A 19,606-nucleotide genomic window follows, 5' to 3' on the forward strand; every position below is an offset into this window, starting at 1 on the left:
AAACATTGTTTTTACATTATTTTTTTTTGAATGACCTAGAGATAGTACATATTTATTATTTCAAATTAAAAGGGTCGGTTGTAATATTTTAACCATTTATTTATAAAAATCAACAACACTTTCTTTAGTTTTTGTAACACAAATATTTTTTTAATAAAATTCCTCATATTTCCTTTTACAACAAATGCAATACCTACATATTTTAAATAGGGTGTTTTTATTATAATATGAACAAATAATTAGGCCTGAAACAAAACATATTAACAGTAACTCAAGCATTTCTTACACACTGATTACATGCAAAAAGTATGAAGTTAAATAGTGTGAATTATAAGTATACTTTATATAATTACACGCCTAAGACATTTTGATTTCCTAATAATCAAATAGGACTTGCCTCCATCACTCTCGAAAAAATTCACAATACTGGTACGTTTTTTAATACAAACTCTAATTTTTTAATTTCATCGCAAGGTACAGTTGATAAATTATCATGGAAGTCCAGTTCCTGTGAGACACGTTTTGGTAAAATTTGAAATATTGTAATATGTATGTTAAGTAATTTATAATTATAAGTACTTGCAAACATAACCCCGCCAAACGTCAGGCGAGAAATTGCAACACTGAGGGAATACAAGAAGGGGCTGCAAAAAAGCGCAATACCTCTACACGAAGATGTCGTCTCCCACCCGGCATGCCGCTTGAAGTCCCGAAAGCCCTTCTGGGCGGAAGGAGAGAGGCTCCCTCTCACCCCAGAAGATAGGTGGAAACTTGAGTGGCAAACGGCCAACGTGGGAAATGCCCATCTCATACAGGACCCCACCGAGAGACAGCCTGGGTTCTCACTGCCTCGCAAAACCTGGTCCGCCATCAATAGGTTAAGGTGCTCCCATAGCCACTGTGCCCACATGATGCACAGGTGGGGCCTTAAAGAGTCGGCGATGTGTGAATGTGGTGCGGTGCAGACTACCGAACATGTGGTCAACGAATGCCCGCTCCATTCATTCCCCGGCGGGATTGATGAGGTTCACATGGGGACGCCTGAGGCCCTAAAATGGCTCGCAGATCTAGATGTCCCCCTCTGACCCCCCACCATACGAAACAAGATTATAAGTATTACACAACTTGTTTGCTAACATTATTTAACTACAGAACTGTCTAAATGGCTTCAGGGGGCCTACTTTGTATTTTTCGGGTTAACAAACCAGTAAGTTCGTGGTTTAACCTTTCCTTGCCTGTGCTATCAACTGATTGAACATCGTCTCTAATCAATAAAATATCTCTGTAAATATACTAAACACAGGGTTTAAATTTGTTGGTATTCCTACGCAATATTTTCAAGTATTGCATTAAGTAATTGCAATATGTAAATATTTACCGAGTGTATATCACCGGAGGATGTGGAATTTTTTTACACCGTAAGGGAACGGTTAATACGGGTTTGTGACGTGGCTAAACCAGCAGCAAGAAAGTTTCGAAATATACAGAGTAGGCCCCCAGTTCTCTGATAGGCAAATTAAACACAATATATAACGCCGATAAAAATGATATTATGCACACTCCTATTTTAACCTGATTCTTTTAGAATTATTTCAGTACCTACTCAATATTATAGCATTTTTATATTATCATTGGATTTTGGTCTATGTGTCTATGAATGTTAGAAATATTAACACAGCTTTCTGTAAATTCACTTTGGCAGCCCGCAGAACAGAGACTTTAGATGCGGCAACAGTTGCGGGCACAAAAATCCATTACAGTATATGAAGGTGCGCATGTGAATAACGCGGTACTAGGAAGACTTTTTTTGAATTTATAAAAATTTTGGAATAGATTCCGACTGTCGCCGCAGCTAAAGTCTCTCGTCTGTGTGTGGCCTTGGTTAAACCTATAGAGGTATGCGTACACACAACATGAAAACTGTTATATATAGATAATAGTTGCGGGCATAAAAATGAATTACGTTATATGGAGGTGACAGGAGCGACTCAACATTAGGGAGACTTTTTTGAATTTATATTAATTTTGAAATATTTTCCAAATGTCACCGCAACTAAAGTTTCTCGTCTGCAGGCGCCTTTAATCAAACCTATAAAGGTATGCATGCACACAACATCAAAACTGTTTCACAGTAGAAATGCCTTCCATGATGATTTGAATGGAAACAAATATCGTCACTGACTAATACTGTCTTCACAAGGCGTTTTTGACATTGTATGTATGCAGACCTTCAAGAATTTATATTTTTAAACCACATCCCTACCATTGCCATTGTTGGTTATGGTTTCTATATATTTTATAAATATTTTAAGGATATGATAATGTCATTTTAAAAATGTCTGTTCTCTTTACTTCAATAAAACGTATTAAGAATTTTGTATTCTAGAACACAACATATCTTGCACGCTTCAGTCTCATATACACGCTGTATTTCAGTGTGAAAATAATATCATCGGATTGGTGCAGGCTGCAATCATTTGAAAATCCATGAAAATTCTTACTAAGTTATTACTCTCCGATAAGCTAGTTCTGAAATTTGATATCATATTTAATCTATTTTGAATAACTGCTTATATTCAGAAAGTTTACGAGTAACTGTTTGGATTCTGACAGCTGACAAATAACTTCTTTCAACAGCTTATGAAAAATCTTTGTAAATTCTGACAGTTGACAAATAACTTTATTTAACAGCTTATGAACAACTACTTTATTTAACAACTGCTTAGTTTCTGACACGTTTTGAACAACTGCTAAGATTCTGAAATCTTTTGAACTACTTACAGAATATAAAACCGCAACCAAAAGCTTGCAGGTTTGAAACACAGATGTCAGCATACATTTTATTTTGTAACACTTGATTAAAATAATAAAATGTAGTTCGTTATTTCCTGCAATCTCTCAGTGGATGGACTATAGATGTTTTCACTTTATACACAGTACTGTGGCTTATATTCTCACAGAAGCATTATTATCAGTCTGACCAATTATTCTGTTGATACTTTTAATGACCTTCTGTTAGATTAAATAAAATGAACATGAGGCATACAAAATTATAAGTACATTCCATTGACTAGATAATCCGCATCGTGTGCGAAGGGAGACTTTCCTGATCGCCGCATCCGTCTTCTTGCCATTTTTAGGCGGCAGCCTAGAAGGACCACCATTATGCTCGCCATACAAACCCCTGTAATGAGAGGAAGATTCTTTTTAATTAGTCCTCATTTTTAATGTAAGTGTCATTTTATCATTTTCAATATCTGTTGTTCTGGATGTTATGAGGTGTAGGTAACGCAGTGAGAGTTGACTGCAGTAGGTACGCTTCTAACGGTGAGGAACAACCCTAAGCCCTTTGTCTTGTTTACACTAACTTACTGTCACTAGCGGAAGAGGGACAGCAAGTGTATACGATGCATGTAAAAGAATATTGTTAGGAAGCTTACAGCATGTCCTATTCATATCGGTTCCAGTTCGATCGGGTGCACAATATCGCTAGTGAAATAATCTCGGTTTTCATTATCTTAAGTTTGCATTGTTATTGATAGATTTATTTGTAACATTTTTCTGCTACAATTTAGTTATTTTACTGTTCATATAATTTATTAATTGGACTATGTATACTACAAAAAAATATAGGATATGGACAATGGCTGATGTTGATAATAGATATAGATAAGTCTATCAGTTTCGCATTTAAATTAGTATAACCTTCAGTATTTTAATAACAATGAAATAAATCAATATTCAGCATGTCAAAATACATTCTACACATATAACTGACTTCAACATGCTGTATTTAAGTTATGCATCTGTAAATACTATCATGAAGTCAACTAAGGTTCATAGACCTATGCATACATATAAAGCATGACGCTGTTAGCTCTGTAATAACCTCCCTCTTTCTCATAAATGACGCAAGTAATAGAAATAAATGTTAACAGATCTCTCAGAGGAAACAAAAAAGCCCGCTAATCATTTCGCAGACACAGTTGAGCATCAGAACGAGCGGTAAAAACAACTGAAATAACAATGTAAAACAAGCATTTGGAGAGTCTCCTTGCCGTCAAGTTCATTTGAGAACTTTCTATTGAAATATCAAAACAAGAAACACGGTATTCCCACCTAATGTCTATGTTCTAATGTCCAACAAACCCATTAAGATAGGGGAAACTATGAAACACAGTCAAGAATTCTTAACATGCAAATATACTAACCTAATGTGAGTAGTAAGATTGCTCCCGGAGGTCTTTCTGCTGCCCCGTCATGAACGTCATCTTCAAATTGTTTTCCCATTATCATTTGTTCGTGCAGTGCCGCTTTCTTTGCTTTTTCGCTTTCACTTTCTTCTGTTTCAGGTTTCAAATGTTTCTTTTTGGTATTATTAGAGTGTTTCTTTTTGCTTTCTTTCTGTTTTTCTTTAGGGGTGTCGTTGTTTGCTTTGTCATTCTGTTCTTCTTCATTATTTTCTTCAGAGTCATCTTCAGAATCGTCGTTTGCTTCTGGAGCAGGTTCTTTCTTAGGTTTTTCGACAACACGTTCAATAGGCTGACTCTCAGTTTGCTCAATTTTGGGATTAACTACTTCTGGTGGACTTATGATTTTTGGATGAGCAAAAATTTGTTGGTTATCCACCTAAAAAAATAAGTAGGTAGTTATTATAAATAACTTGTGCATATGAAATTTTTATTGAACAATTGAAAAATATGGAACAAACAAAATGGCATCTGTTGTTTGTTGTTTTAGACATTTTATAGATAGCTCTGTAATGGAAACATCTCTGAGAGCTAAAAACACTTAAATATTATATTTATGACAACAGCACAAAAGCTAGCTGCTCGTAGCCAGTGAGATCTGCGAGATGGCATCCTCAATCTTGGGTGTGTTGTGTTGCTGAAGGAAGGATATCAGAAAGAGGAAGGTTTACCTGAACATTTTGCATTTGTGGTACGGCCCACATCTTGTCCCTGTCCTGGAAGATGTTGGGAATGCCCTGCATGGCCATTTTGTCTGTCTGCTGGATCCTCTGGGGAGGAACTTGGTTATTGGGATTCTGCATCCTATGCTGCAGCTGGACGTTCTGCATGGGGACTTGCTGTTTCCAACCGTTCTGGTTATCCATGTCCATGTGGTATATTGGCGAGCCATCATTCACACTTATTTGTTCTGTAAAATGTTTTTTGATTAATATTAATAGACATTTTATTTATTACTTTATATTGAGAGATTGACTTCAAATATCAGTCCGCATTCGCAGCCCGTCAGCGTTTGATCAAAATTTAGTTTGGGTAATTTGACCAGCTGACAAACATATACAAATTTGAACATAAAATCTAAGGTTAAGGATGACTGTTATTTGAAATGAATAATGTAAAAAAAATCAAAATGGCCATTTTTTTAAAATTCTTTATTGCTCTTCGAAGTATTATCCGATTGAACTACAATTAAGCAGTTTTTCAACAGGATGTACGTGTTCAATTACAATGTAAATACAGGGTTTTCCAATAAGAGGTGTTTTTTTGAATAGCTTGCTATTTCGGTAGATGTTACTTTTGAACAGAGATGTGCTTTATTTCAAATAAATCCATTTCAAATGGAAATGCAAAATGCAAAATAGGTATTTTCCATTTTGCATTTTAAATGCTTTTCTAAAAACCATTTTGCATTTTAAATGCTTTTCTCAATGCATTTTCCATTTTAAATGCTTTTTTGCAACATTCTTCCTACTATCTCCACTCATCTTTTTTTCATAAGCCCCAAATATCAGTCGGTCCTCAACCTTGCAATGTGAGATAATTTACATTTGTCAAGTTGCTCCCTGGTAGAAGCCCTGGCAATTGAGTGATACCATTACAAAAAATACTAATTATTATTTTTTTGGTAAACTAATGTTTACGACAAGATTTTTTATGCATAGCACAAAGGGTAACAATTATTTTATAAGCAATAATTATTAGCCTGAAACACTCATCCACATTGAAAAATCTCCTGATAAAAGATACATGACGCCAACCATAATAAAGCCAAACCAAAATAAAGTTGGTTGTTTCAGGTGAAAAAATGTAACAAGCAGTAATTGTTGAATGAAACACTAGTATATATTGAATTATTTCGCGGATAAGAGATAAGCCGCCATAGCTCAGTGGTCAGAGCTGTCGACCGGAAATCGAAAGGACATGGGTTCATGTCCCGTTGGCGTCATGTATCTTTTATCAGGAGATTTTTCAATGTGGATGAGTGTTTCAGGCTAATAATTATTGCTTATAAAATAATTGTTACAAAAAATACTGATTCAAATACTGAACATGGGGCCATGACGCTGTAATATTAAATGTTAGCTAAATAGTAGCTTGTAAATTAAATGTTAAATAGCAGTTTCTATGTTTTTACGTTGGCAACATTAGTCCCGCGCAAATTTTTTGTGGTTTCATAATCCGTATTCGTGGTGTTTTTGGATTTACCATCATGTAATATGTTTGTTCTACATTGATGTCCATTATTAAATGACAAAATTGTTTAAAAATTCTATAATTATTTTGATTGTTTGACCTGAGAAACCATTTTGCATTTTGAAAATAGGTATTTTGCATTTTGCATTTGAAATGCTTTTCTAAAAACCATTTTGAATTTTGCATTTTCAAATGGAAAAATTTTTACCCATTTCCATTTTGCATTTCAAATGGTTTTGGGTACCCATTTTGCACATATCTGCTTTTGAAGTTGTCATTTTTAGACATTTGACAAGTAGAAACTACGCCAGTAATAAAAATGGAACGATACACGCTTCAACAACGCATTGAAATTATTAAAATTCACTTGAGTGAATCAAATGCAAATCATCTTGAGTGATGAGGCCCATTTCCACCTCGGTGGCTTCGTCAGCAAGCAAAATTGTCGCATCTGGGGCTCGGAAAACCCAAGATTTATTGTTGAAAAGTCTCTCTATCCCCAACGTGTGACTGTTTGGTGCGGTTTATGGTCCGGCGGAGTCATTGGACCTTACTTTTTCGAAAATGAGGCTGGAGCAACGGTTACGGTGAATGGATTGCGCTAAAGAGAGATTTTTATTTTATTTTTATTTTTTATTATTTTAATATAGATCATAATTACATTAATACATACATATTTTGCAATATATCATATTTAGGTACATAGTTGGTCATGTATACCTTATCAGAAAAGAGGAGCTCTTGTGCCTGATAAGGGAGCCACGATTCTTACTTAGATTTAATGTTATGTGTAAAATATAAATATAATATATATATATATATATATATACATTTTTTTTTTTAATATAAGTTTTTTTGGAAAAAAAGTTTGATTTTATTTATTTGTTCTTGTTGGTTCGTAATATAGCGCAATTCGGAAGGGAGATTATTGTAGTTTTTTATGGCTTGGTAAATATAATGGTTTTGCATTTGAGTTGTTTTAAAGATTGGCGTAATAAATTGATTTCCATTTCTCATCAGTTTGTAAAATTCTTGATATTCTGTGTTATTTTTTTCTTTACACATTTTTATAATTGAAGTTTGCTTAAATATATCATCAATATTTGGTACTGGAAACAATTTAAAAAGCAATTTTGTTGGGAAAGTAGAGTTTTTTTTAAGTATTACCTTTATAATAATTTTTTGTGAGACTTTTACTTAGTGTAGGTTGTTTTTATAAGATCCTCCCCAACCTATGATGATTAATGATTTTTTATGGCCGGAATTGGATGGTATTGATCTGGACAACGTTTACTTTGAACAAGACGGCGCTACGTGCCACACAAGCAACGAAACCATTGATCTTTTACGATTGAATATCAAAATAACACCTCTTATTGGAAAACCCTGTATATAATATTACCTGTATACAGTATTTAATATTATATTATACATAATATTATAACATTTTAGAACATGCAGATTTTTATTATTGACACAAAAAATCTAAATTCTAATGAATAACAACTATTGGTTGATAGTTATGACTAGTGTAAAGTATCTATACTTAGAAGCCATGTTTTCAGCATATATCTGAATCTAAATCGAAATTCGAAATTTTTTATATGTTTTGGTAACATGTTCAACATTTTGGGCACATTGTAATCTATGGTTCACTGTTCGTATTTATTATTATGCTTTGGAACAAGCATACCTTCATTCTAGCCTAGTGTTATGCCCATGTTCCCCTTTCCTCTCATATTCAGAGTCACATATATGCCGAATCAATATTTTGTCCCATAGTAAGGCCTGCATGGCACAGGCAAACTATTTAATTTTCGATATAACAATGAAATGTTTCGTCTCTGTGAAAAAATATTTTTTGAACTAGTAATTTGAGCGTTAAAGGCCGATTTCATGATAATGTGAAATCTGAAGGGTGTTCAAACAAGGCATAATCCATTATAATTATAATGTTTGTTTTAATTTGTCTTACCTTGTTGAGGCTGTGGCCATTGTCTATGTTGCCAGTTGTTATTTTCTTGGAGAGTGTCGTAAGGAAGACCTTTGTAATCGTATGGGCCTGCGGCAACACTGTAAGAAGATTTTATTTTTAGCAAACTACTAATGACATTACGGATTTATCAGGTACTTCTCAATCATCCCCTTCTTCACCTCACAGTTTTCTCCATTTGGGAGTGCAATAGTCTCAGACAGACAGTGAAACATTTAGAAAAGGTTAGGTATTAATCATAAGTACTTGCCTGTCAGTTTCAGTAACTTGCAATCCACCTTTATGATTGAATATATGGGAACCTCCGGCATTATCTATAACATAATTAATTCAACAAATTTTAATTCACATTAAATATAATGGAATAACAAATATCAAGTAGCTACCTATTGTCTTTTTTCACAGTATTAGTATTTCAAACCTCCATATATTATGATAGAATTTAGTACTGAAAATATTTTTACCCACAATAATACTTGAATGGGTATTTATGTCGTCAATATTTGAATATATTTACCATTATATTGCTTAATTCTTGGCATTTGAATGTTTTGTATGGAGTGATCTAGGTGAATTGGCCACGGTGGTCCTTCTACTGGTCCAACAGGTCTCATGAAGGCCTGCTGGTGCTGATTCTGACTATCCTGAAAATAAAATCTTGTCGTAATATGGCAATAACTTCATGGTGTTATAGTTTTGACTGTTATATTTTTAAATTATTAATCTCTACCTAAAGCCGCGTATACATCTGCAAGCTGTAAAACTGTAACCTGTTACCGCTGTAGACACAGCAACCAGGCTCTCGTGTGTACGCATTGTTCTGTAACTGTAACCGTAATGGCGGGTTCAGACATTTAAATTTTAGTTGATCAACTCTCTATCGAATGACACTTATGAAAGCATATTGACAAGTCTGAACTCTTTTTTTCGAAGTAAGCAAATACTTTGTGGTGTGACATTGTATATTACCTAAATGAAAAAACACACTTTAGGGCTTATCATTAACGGATAATAATAAGACAAACAGTTAATTATTAGCCCTGAAGAAGCTTGGGAAAAACGAAACCCGGTTGGCGATCTTTTGATTCAAAAATAAAAGTGGTGTACTACAAATTGTGTTTTTTTTTTCATTTAATATAGTCTGAACTCTCTTTCAACAAAGTTGAACAACTTTTTCAAACAATTTTTGTCGTTCAGTAAAAATTGATCAACTATAATTGAAACGTCTGAAACCACTTACACCGAGTTAAGGTTTTTAAATTGTAAGTTGATAAAATTTTATTGAATGACAATACAAGATTTCTAACAACAAACTTGATAAACTCTGTTGAAAGAAGGTTCACACTTGTCAATATGCTTTCAAGTGTCGAGTTGATCAACTAAAATCGAAACGTCCGAACCCGCTATATTATGCACTGAAAGAAATGTTTAGGTACGATTTACCAAATTTTCAGTAATTATCTACTAAACAGTTCAGTTGCTGTGGTGACTGCCGAACTTTTAGCTACTGTTTGCTAAACAGCAGTTTATTTATGACAGCTTAACGATTCAGATATTCTAGCTAAACTAATCGGTTGAGACAGCTTTCTGTGTTTAGTTGTGTTACCTAAACTGTATTTATGACAGCTTAACGATTAAGATATTCTAGCTAAACTAATCGGTTGAGACAGCTTTGTGTTTAGTTGTGTTACCTAAACTGTATTTATGACAGCTTAACGATTCAGATATTCTAGCTAAACTAATCGGTTGAGACAGCTTTGTGTTTAGTTGTGTTACCTAAACTGTATTTATGACAGCTTAACGATTCAGGTATTCTAGCTAAACTAATCGGCTGAGACAGCTTTGTGTTTAGTTGTGTTACCTAAACTAAAAATTATATACCTAAACCATTTTGTAGTGTTCGGTTAGAAAAACTGAACTGTTTAGATGTAGTAACCTTATTATTAAGTTAATATTACAAAATGGTTAGGTTGATTAACTAAACTTCGGTTGGAATAGCCCTACCGATATAGGTGTTTTAGCTCTCTAATGCTAGCTAGCTTTAGGTACTGTAGCTTAGCTTTTTGGTTAGATTATCTAAATTAAATAGGAAGTGCAGCTTTGCAGTTTAGCTGAAAACAATACAGGGTGTAAATGTAACCACCATCAACTCGAAGGATTATACCCATAATTCAGAATCATGGGTTAAATACTTTGAGTTGCAGGTAGTTTATTACAACTCTTTTGAGAGATGAAACCTAAATAAATAAATATTATGTTTTGTAAGACTAGAAAGTACTTATTAAAAACCTCATTCATATAAAAGTTATTTTGTTAAGAATCGTCTCTCAAAATATTGTTTCCAGCTACCAGCAAAGCCTCAAAAAAGAAAACACGTTTGATCATACACACATTTATATTATCATTTTTTATTATAATTTTTTTTTAAATATAGTAAAAGATGTTTGTGTCCTGATTTGGCAAATTCTTTTCGGCGCTGCCTGTATGTGTCTAGTAATTTACCTTTAGCAGCAATTTTTTGGGTAGGCCCAAAACACACATATGGGGTGAAATATACAGCTGCGCTTTCTTTATTAAAGACTTTGGTGATTTGAAAAGCAAATTCATAAAATCTCTTGCTTGTAATGGATCTATCTGGATTACCCTGCAATTCCTTACTTATAATAGTACTGCACAGTCTGGCAGAATTGTCCAACAGACCCTTTGACTCAAACTGCATTAAAAGTGCTTGCCGTTCATTGATTGATAGGAGATGATTGCGTAAGTCCTGGAAAACCAAATTAAATGCATATTGATTACATAACTAATAACCACTTCTATAATCATCATAATATCAGTCACAGGATGGCTATTCTACGCTGCCACTACTAAAATACATATATCGGAATGTATAAAACAATTAACCTAAGTTACTTAGGTATCTGAAACTTACTAAAATTATTTAACTTACATTCGAAATTTGCTCTTCAAAAGCTTCTTGCGTTATTCTTTGTGATTTGTTTTTATTTTCCAACAAGGAAATTTCATTTACAAGGAAGTCATCGTGTTGATAATATATGGGCGTTGTTTGTTTGGAAGTTGAAGGTATATCTTCAATCTGAAACAAAAAGCGGGTATGTACACAAAGGGGAAAGAAAGGGTGAAGGGGTCAAGCTTTGTTTTTATCCCTTTGGAATTGCTTGACCCCCCCGGCAGTCGATTTATTCATTAATTACAGGAATTATTATTTTAAATACTATTATTTTTGTATCAAAATCGCGTCCGGTACAACTATTTCCAAATGGTTAGCCAAAAAAGGCCTAGGTAAACAATATGTCATCATTACTGCTTTTAAAAACTTACACTTATGACAGGTGGATTAATAACATCCTTGAGCGCATTAATGTGTGCTGTAGGCAGTGCCCGGTGCCCTACAGTCGGAATCAATTCTTTAATATCATCTTGAGATATTATCAGGAGTATTTTAGAGTCTATGGCTTGAGTCTGAAATAAAGAAAAAAAACGACGAGATAATACAAAAAATTTTCAAAACAAGAAAATAAAAATTTATTTTTCAAAGGAATGAAAATTATTCATTAAAAAAATGTATATTTATACAACAGCAGATACCGAACACCCTGTATCATGAATCAAGCGGAGATAAAATAGTTTTAATAATGAAATTATTTCATTTATATGAAAATTTCAAATGTAAACATTAACAATGGGTGGTCACCCTGTATTTAAAAAATAATATCCCTCCCAAAAAAAACAACAGAATTCAATGTTCAAAATGTTATGTCCGAATTAATAATTTGCAATACACATTTATTAAAATATAATATATACGATTTCAAAGCTAGTTTGGTTGGTTCTAGTTTCTGGCTAGGGTAAAATTGTAACTTAGAAAATACTACAGTTTCAAACAACATTCGTTCAATACAAAATAATACTGGCGGAAACAAACAAAGAAATAAAGGCGCCCTTGAGGTGATTTTGCACAAAAACGGCGCTATACAAGTGATCCAATTATTATTTTTTTATATACCACTCTCTGTAACTTGTGTCATGACTCCTGACACAATCTTGGTTGTAGCGTCAACACGCACTCTTCAAACTAGGTACATAATAAATACAAATCTTCTAAATCTATTGCGTAGGTACTTGAGTCATGGAATAATGAAGGTGCCAGTTTCTAAATCAAATAGAATGGATATTATCATAATATATAATATCATAGTTCCATGATCTAAATTCTAAATCAATAAAAAAATGAAAAAAGAAAACTCACCTTTAAATGTTTCTATGTAAGCCTCCAGATTCCAAGAAATTAAATAATCCTCCACGGTTTTGTCTGCCATTATCACTAGGAACTAGGAACAGCGGTTAACATAAATTCAATTCAATTCAAAAATAAAATCGCAACGCGCGCAACAAACGTCAATTCACGTATGGTGCGAACTGTGGCGATCTGATAACTGCGTCGTAAATGAACACCTGCGCGATAAACAGATCTACCAAAGTTCGGGAGATTTTAACTAAAGTTTTGTTGCACTTTGCCTAAGTTTGTGCAAAGCAACTAATTGTTATGTAAAAATACCAAATTTAGATATTCCAACCTCAGTTTTGCTATATGAACAAAACATTTAACCAAACTAGATGTTTAGTTAAATTTAGCTAATACTTTGGGAAGTAACACATAAACTTAAGTTACTAAAGTGAAATAGGTTTAGTAAATTACTTTAGCTTGATTAACCAAACCGATTATTTTGTTTAGGTAAGTATGCTTTTAGTGTGCTATTATTAAAGTTTAGTTGTAATAGCTCAAGCACATTTTACTAAACAACGACGGTATCTGCACATAAAGTATTTTAGGTAAAGTAGCTGAACTTTAGGCGATGGTTACACAACTTCAATTAGCTTAACACTTTAGCTAACTCATTTTTTTCAGTGTGGCGGCGAGCCGGACGTAGAGCGCCCTTTGATTTGCGGCAAAAACTTGCTTTGCGTGGTTCGCGAACCACGCACACAATATGATGGCTCGCAGATGAGTACGCGACTTAACATCGAAAAATAACAGCAACGGTCCAAATTTCATCAATTTATTTTATTATATATTAAACAATAAATCTATTTAAGAAAACACTTGAAAAATTATTTCGTTTCTTAAGCTCCTGTGCATAGGCAAAATGCATAGCAAACACAGAATGTCTGTGACCAATCCATATATTTTTTAAATATTGTTAAAGGCAACATTATGACTATGATCATCTTTCTTCCAATTAAATTGCATGCTATGCAGTTTATTTAATCGTTGTTTTGAAGAAAGATAAAGGGGTTGAAGGCTGAATGAGATTATTAACCCGCCATAAGATGTGAACCCTAATTAATTAGTACAGGGTTTTCCAATAAGAGGTGTTATTGGTGAATGGATTGCGCTATCGAGAGATGATTAATGATTTTTTATGGCCGGAATTGGATGGTATTGATCTGGACAACGTTTACTTTCAACAAGGCGGCGCTACGTGCCACACAAACAACGAAAATATTGATCTTTTACGGGAAAAGTTTCCGGACCGTGTTATCTCTCGAAGAGGTGATCACAGTTGGCCACCGCGAACTTGTGATTTAACACCTTGCGACTTCTTCCTTTGGGGCCACGTGAAAGAAAAGGTCTACGTCAACAGTTTAGCGTCGATTTAAGACCTCAAAAATGGAATTCGTGAGGCTATCGAGGACATAAGGCAGCCACTTTGTGATTTGGTTATGGAAAATTTCATGAAAAGGGTATGGTCCTGTAGGCGTGGTCGTGGTGGTCATTTGACTGATGTTATTTTTCACTATTAACGGCATACCTTTTTCTTTATAATGAAATAAACATTTGATCATTTATATTAAAAAATGACATTTTTCTTTGAATATCAAAATAACACCTCTTCAATAAGAGGTGTTATTTTGATTTTCAATGAAATTTCCAATGAAAACTCATAATTAACATTAGTGTGCAGCGCATGTCAAAATAATGCTGCAATTATTAATATAACGTGAGTGAGTGAGTCAACGGTACGTATTAATAGGACAACATTTCCGCGAGCCGAACTACGAATTACGGGTATTTGCGGTTGCTTCGTTCCTTTCCCATAATTCGCGGCTCGGCTAGCAGAAATTTTGTCTTGCAACAAAGGCCGCATTATTTACACTGCCATTAACAACAATTTTAATTACTCGCATGAATTTGCAACAACTTCAAATTTTGATAATCTTTTTGTTTGACGTCTGATCAAATAATCCATCATAAATACACGTTCTTGCCGATACAAATAAACTGACTTTCCTGGTGGTAGTTAGGCAGTTGAATATGTGTGCATTCTAACCAAACATTTTCTCCCTTTCTTATAAACGCGGTGTAAATATTACGCAGTGCGTAATGTGGGAATAGTAAAAAACTTGAATTATTACCAAGGTGTAGGCATAGTTAAGCCGGACTGGCTGTCTTAACTATTCCAATTTGAACGAAGTATCTAATAAACACGATGAAGTTATTATTTTAAATAAATCACATACATTACGTTTCATTACCGCCATCTTTTTGACTTTAAACAAACCTTTTTTAATTAAATCCAAATACTCGTAGAAAAAATATTGCTTTGGATATCAACAACAGAGCTTTTTTCCGGGGAAACAAATTACTTTCTAGGGATCTACTTTGAGGCTGAATATTTTACTAGGTTTTCTATCCGGCTGTGCTCGAGTTTCAACGTGCTTGTCAATTATTGAATAACAAAGAAAATAAGCAAAATACAAATAATATTCTTTCATCTTAATTGTTTACAGACAAGTTCCATAGATCGAGATGGACGTTGCTAGTTGCGTTAACACAGGTTCTTCTGCTAGCACTCCATCATTCTACAAGCAAAATTTCCACTTTTAATGATAAATATAGTTTTTTTTTTAAAGTGGAATAACTTAATGAGTAAAACCTCAAAATGTAATATTTAATAATTGAAGACAATATAAACGACTCTCAAACGAAAGATGTGAAACAGAAAATATTCAGTTGCATCTAGGAGTTGAACCCAGGACCTCTTCCTTGCCGGGGAAGTGCTCTATCCACTGAGCTATTTATCCATATAAACTTGCGTCATTTAAACTGTATCATACTTCAACTGACAGCTACAAACGTTATCTTTATTTTCGCATATTTTATTTTAGATAGCAGCCAAAATTAAGCCTTTACAAAATGAAGATAATGTCGGTAGCTACCAGTCTTCATTGATTAGATAAATATTATCTTTGTGTGCGTACCTTCGGTATGGCTTCCGAGCCCATGTAACCCTGCACCTGCTGCGGCATGGGCGGCAGGAGCTCCCTGGGCGGCAGGTGCGGCTGGTGGGGCTGGCGGGGCGGGGGCGGGGGCGGCAGAGTGGTGGTGGCGGGACAGCCCAGCTCGGCCGCCTCGTCGCTGCCGTCTGCGCACTGAGGGATGCCGTCGCACGCGTTGTATATGGCGATGCACTCTGAGGACGAGTGGCACTCGAACTGGAAGCGACTGCAGCGGCGAGCTGGAAAATATGCAAACACAGAATATTGAAGAAAGAAAGAAAATTGAAGAAGATTGAGGAAATTTTAAGAAAAAGAACAATCACACAACCTAACCTAACCTAACTTAACTTAACCTAACCTAACCTAAATTAATCTTTTACCATCTTCGGTTTTTATGCGGTTGTGTCTTTCCTACATTTCTATATAATAACCGAATAAATAAATTGAAAGGTGTTTCGCGAAAAACATATTTCGCGATTTTCGGGGGAGTAACGCGAATTTTCGTATTTTTCATGACGTAAACGCCGTATAAAAATTATTTATTATTTTTATTACAAAACATTGATATTTTTTATTTTGTTGCTGAAAATAACCAAACAGAGAACGAAGGTAACACAAATTTCGTTTCACAAAACAAACAAGAAATTCGTAAAAAAAATAACGCGAATTTCGCCAAAAATAAAACCAGTTTTTCCAAAAATGACGAGACGGGGACAATGATACTAAGAGGGTATTTTCAATTTTATTTTATTCTCGAAAACATTATGAATGATATGAAGTGATTTTTATTTTTTTATGTTGACACAAAAATTTGATATAAAATTCTATATTTAAAATGTACAATTTTCGATTTGCCGCCAAAACGACACGTTTGTTTTTAGTCTAGAATATGGCGGCGTTGACTTCACCCCTAGTAACGTGGGTGACATCCGTCTTACCAGCCAGTGGTGTTTTCTACGTCATAATTACGTTGTCCTTAGTTGGAACAATGTAATAATGTACGGTTTTTGATCGTTTTTGAAATCAATATGAATGAACGACAATCATAATCGGATAAATAAACTTTAAGTCTTCATCGGATTTTAACGGTATCAGATCACCATTCAGAATAGAAGGTTTAATTGCTTGAAACGAATTTTGAAATTTCTCAGAAATCACGAACTTCTTATTCGGGTAACGATAAGGTTGAAATTGGCCGTCACTGCCTTCTAAAAGCAAATATTAAAATTTTGTCAGTTTGCTCTGACCAAATCTTCAATTGTTTACCGATTAGAATCAGTAGAACAGATTTTTCATACTATACAATAAAACCAAGCAGAAATGCTTTTAGCAAGTAGAAAATCTGACGCTAGATCTGATTAATTTGAGTGTATGAATATATATATGAATAAATTGCTTAGCCAAAATTTAAACCAAGTCTTACTCGTGGTATTTTATTAAAGAATTTATAATTATTCTAGATATTTTGTGATGACTTTCGTGAATCATTTTCATCTCCTAATACTTTGATTTTTTGACTAAACAAAGCTTGTTAATGTACAGACGTTCTTTAATACTGGTAATCTGCCTGAACTCAACAAAAGGGTAATCGATTTGTATGATCTACTGTAAGACCTGCACATGCATTCCTACATACATTTTGTTGAGGTGTGGCAGTTTACTAGAGATCACTCTCTTCAAAATGTAAATGTTGATATGTTATATTACTGAAATTAAACTTTCATTTTGAAGTTTTGCTGGTTTTCAGTGCATGTTTTAAGCATTTTATTGCGTAGCATACCACATCCGATGTCTATTAACAATTGTATGTACAAAGTGTGTTATTACATTTACCTTTCGGTGGGACCACCGTTTCTACCGAAGCCATGATAGGATGCGATGTAACGCTAATAGGCTTTGGTGTATTCTGCTCTCTAGGACCATCCTGTATCTGCTTCCTGAAAAAATAAAACACTAATTTCAATTAATTCGATTCGATTACACTAATGTTATTAAAATTTGTCAGTTTCTCTTCGATCCTAAGGTTTTGCCTTGATACTCGATTTTGTCGTTGCTGTCTTTGCTATCGTGCTTGATGGATTATGTTTGTTGCTGTTTTTGTTATTGTGATTAGGTATTCGTTTTTGTTCATGCTGTCTTTGTTGTTGTGGTTGTTTGATTTCGTTATTGTTGCTGTCATTGTTGTTGTAGTTGTTTGATTTTGTTGTTTTCGCTGCTATATTTATGTGGTTGTTTGATTTATTATTGTTTTGCTTAATAGCATTGCTTGTATCTTGACAGCTGTTTTGGCCATCGAAATCATTATCAGTAAGCCACATGGTAGAACTTAGCAATGGAGATTTACCAAAAAAATTGATTAATTATTAATTTATTAAAAATATTTGTGGATTTCTTAGTAAGGACTACCTTAGACTTTGTAGGTCCTGTTCGTGTTTCGTCAGTTTAATTTGGTCCTCCAACTCGGCCAAGTGCCTGTTGACAGCCAGAACTGCACTTGAGAAGTTGGTGTGCCTGGTGAACTTGCACTTGAAGTCTTCAGGCGGGCCGCAGTGGAACAGGTAGCAGGAACCGGGGCTCTGCAATACAATGGGAGTTCAGAACTTAAACAAACGCTAAAGGACTAATCTTTCAGAAATATTTGATGATATTTTACTACAGATTGTAAAAGGGCAAAACACATGCTTTTTAGAGTCTGTAGCTCTGAGATAGACCCAACAGAGCAAAATATACGGCAGAGCTTACGGGGTATTTTGTTGTGTCATTGATGTGAGGTTTAGTGCAGATATTGGTAATTATATTTGCTTATGGAAAATGACATATTTTGTGTTTTGTTGATCTTAAATGTGTGGAGGTTTGTGTCTAGCCAATACTTTACTTTTATTAGGCCATGTTATTATTACAATCATGTTGTGCGTCATTTATAGAATAATAGTTCCCGTAACCTAAATAAAAACATATGTTGCCAAAAAAAATGGTCACCTTTACTAGGTCGTTACAAAAAGAATACACCAACAACAGTTTTACTAATAGCTACTGCGGTGAAATTCTTGGCTATCGTAAACCACCACAACACATTTTCAAAGATAATAAACTCAAGGTAAACATCGTTACTTTTTCTTGTACGTTAATTAAGTCTTTGGAAAAGTTTGCGAAAATCCTATATATATTTAGAATCCTATAGATAATTGTATTATTATTAATGCATTATATTTGAATGTGGGTTTTTACCTTTTCCTCAAACACAAACACGTCGCAGGATTCCGTCTCACAACAGAGACGAAGGCACTCATCCCGCGATCCCAGGTCCATCTCATTCAAGTATTTGGCTCCCATTTCCCGGGAATCTTCAGTCCTAATTATCTTATCTCGATGGATGTCAAAATTATCGACGCAGGTCTGAGGGTCCAAGTCCCGTCGCTTCGTCATTCTATGAACGTCTGATTCCTGATCAGCCATGTTTATCATATTATTATTTCTAGGTAAAATAACATTTCCAGCGTTAACTTTAGGGACACTACTAACAAATGCTAACATCAAAACTCCGAAAACAATATTGAACGACATAAAAAAGCGTACGGACATTGCTAGGCTTTTAAAATTACGACGCTGTTAGAAGAAAAGCGTTTGTTTTGCGGGGAACTGAAAAGGGTTTCTTTAAAAGGTCGGAGCTATCGGAGCATCGCAGATAAGATAGGACGGATCGATAGTGTCGCGCATGCGGCCTTTGCCCGGGCGGGTGGCGAGCAGTGGCTGCGCCCTTTCGGGGAAATGCACACATTGGTTCCGGCCCGCGGCGCCCTGGCGACAGCTGGCGTGCTGGTGTGAGTGGCATGTCTACAGGCTACGGGCCACTACTACTAGTACCTAC

The 19,606-nt window shown here is 34.6% G+C and overlaps 1 protein-coding gene across 1 annotated transcript; it reads right to left on the minus strand.

Annotated features, from left to right (window-relative positions):
* Positions 1-335: 335 nt before the first annotated feature.
* LOC149421042 (uncharacterized) lies at positions 336-19,372 on the minus strand. Its single transcript, XM_089635351.1, has 10 exons — positions 18,967-19,372; positions 18,145-18,314; positions 17,572-17,675; positions 15,721-15,977; positions 8,954-9,080; positions 8,687-8,750; positions 8,419-8,516; positions 4,922-5,160; positions 4,212-4,629; positions 336-3,184 (listed from the first exon to the last, which is right to left on the minus strand). Exons 1-10 carry the CDS (start codon positions 19,318-19,320, stop codon positions 3,051-3,053), a joined length of 1,965 nt encoding a protein of 654 aa, XP_089491477.1. The 5' UTR covers positions 19,321-19,372; the 3' UTR covers positions 336-3,050.
* Positions 19,373-19,606: the final 234 nt, after the last annotated feature.

Source organism: Hesperophylax consimilis, chromosome 9 (assembly GCF_061612785.1).
Source record: "Hesperophylax consimilis isolate HC1 chromosome 9, BYU_Hcon_1.0, whole genome shotgun sequence".
Lineage (NCBI taxonomy): Eukaryota > Metazoa > Arthropoda > Insecta > Trichoptera > Limnephilidae > Hesperophylax > Hesperophylax consimilis.

Excerpts from the sequence above, each read along its gene's own strand:
- LOC149421042 (XM_089635351.1), bottom strand. The coding sequence starts at position 19,320 with ATGTCCGTACGCTTTTTTATGTCGTTCAATATTGTTTTCGGAGTTTTG. Across the intron at positions 9,081-15,720 it reads GCTCGGAAGCCATACCGAAG|GATAGTCAGAATCAGCACCA; the intron begins GTACGCACACAA and ends TTTTATTTTCAG. Across the intron at positions 8,751-8,953 it reads AAGAATTAAGCAATATAATG|ATAATGCCGGAGGTTCCCAT; the intron begins GTAAATATATTC and ends ATTATGTTATAG.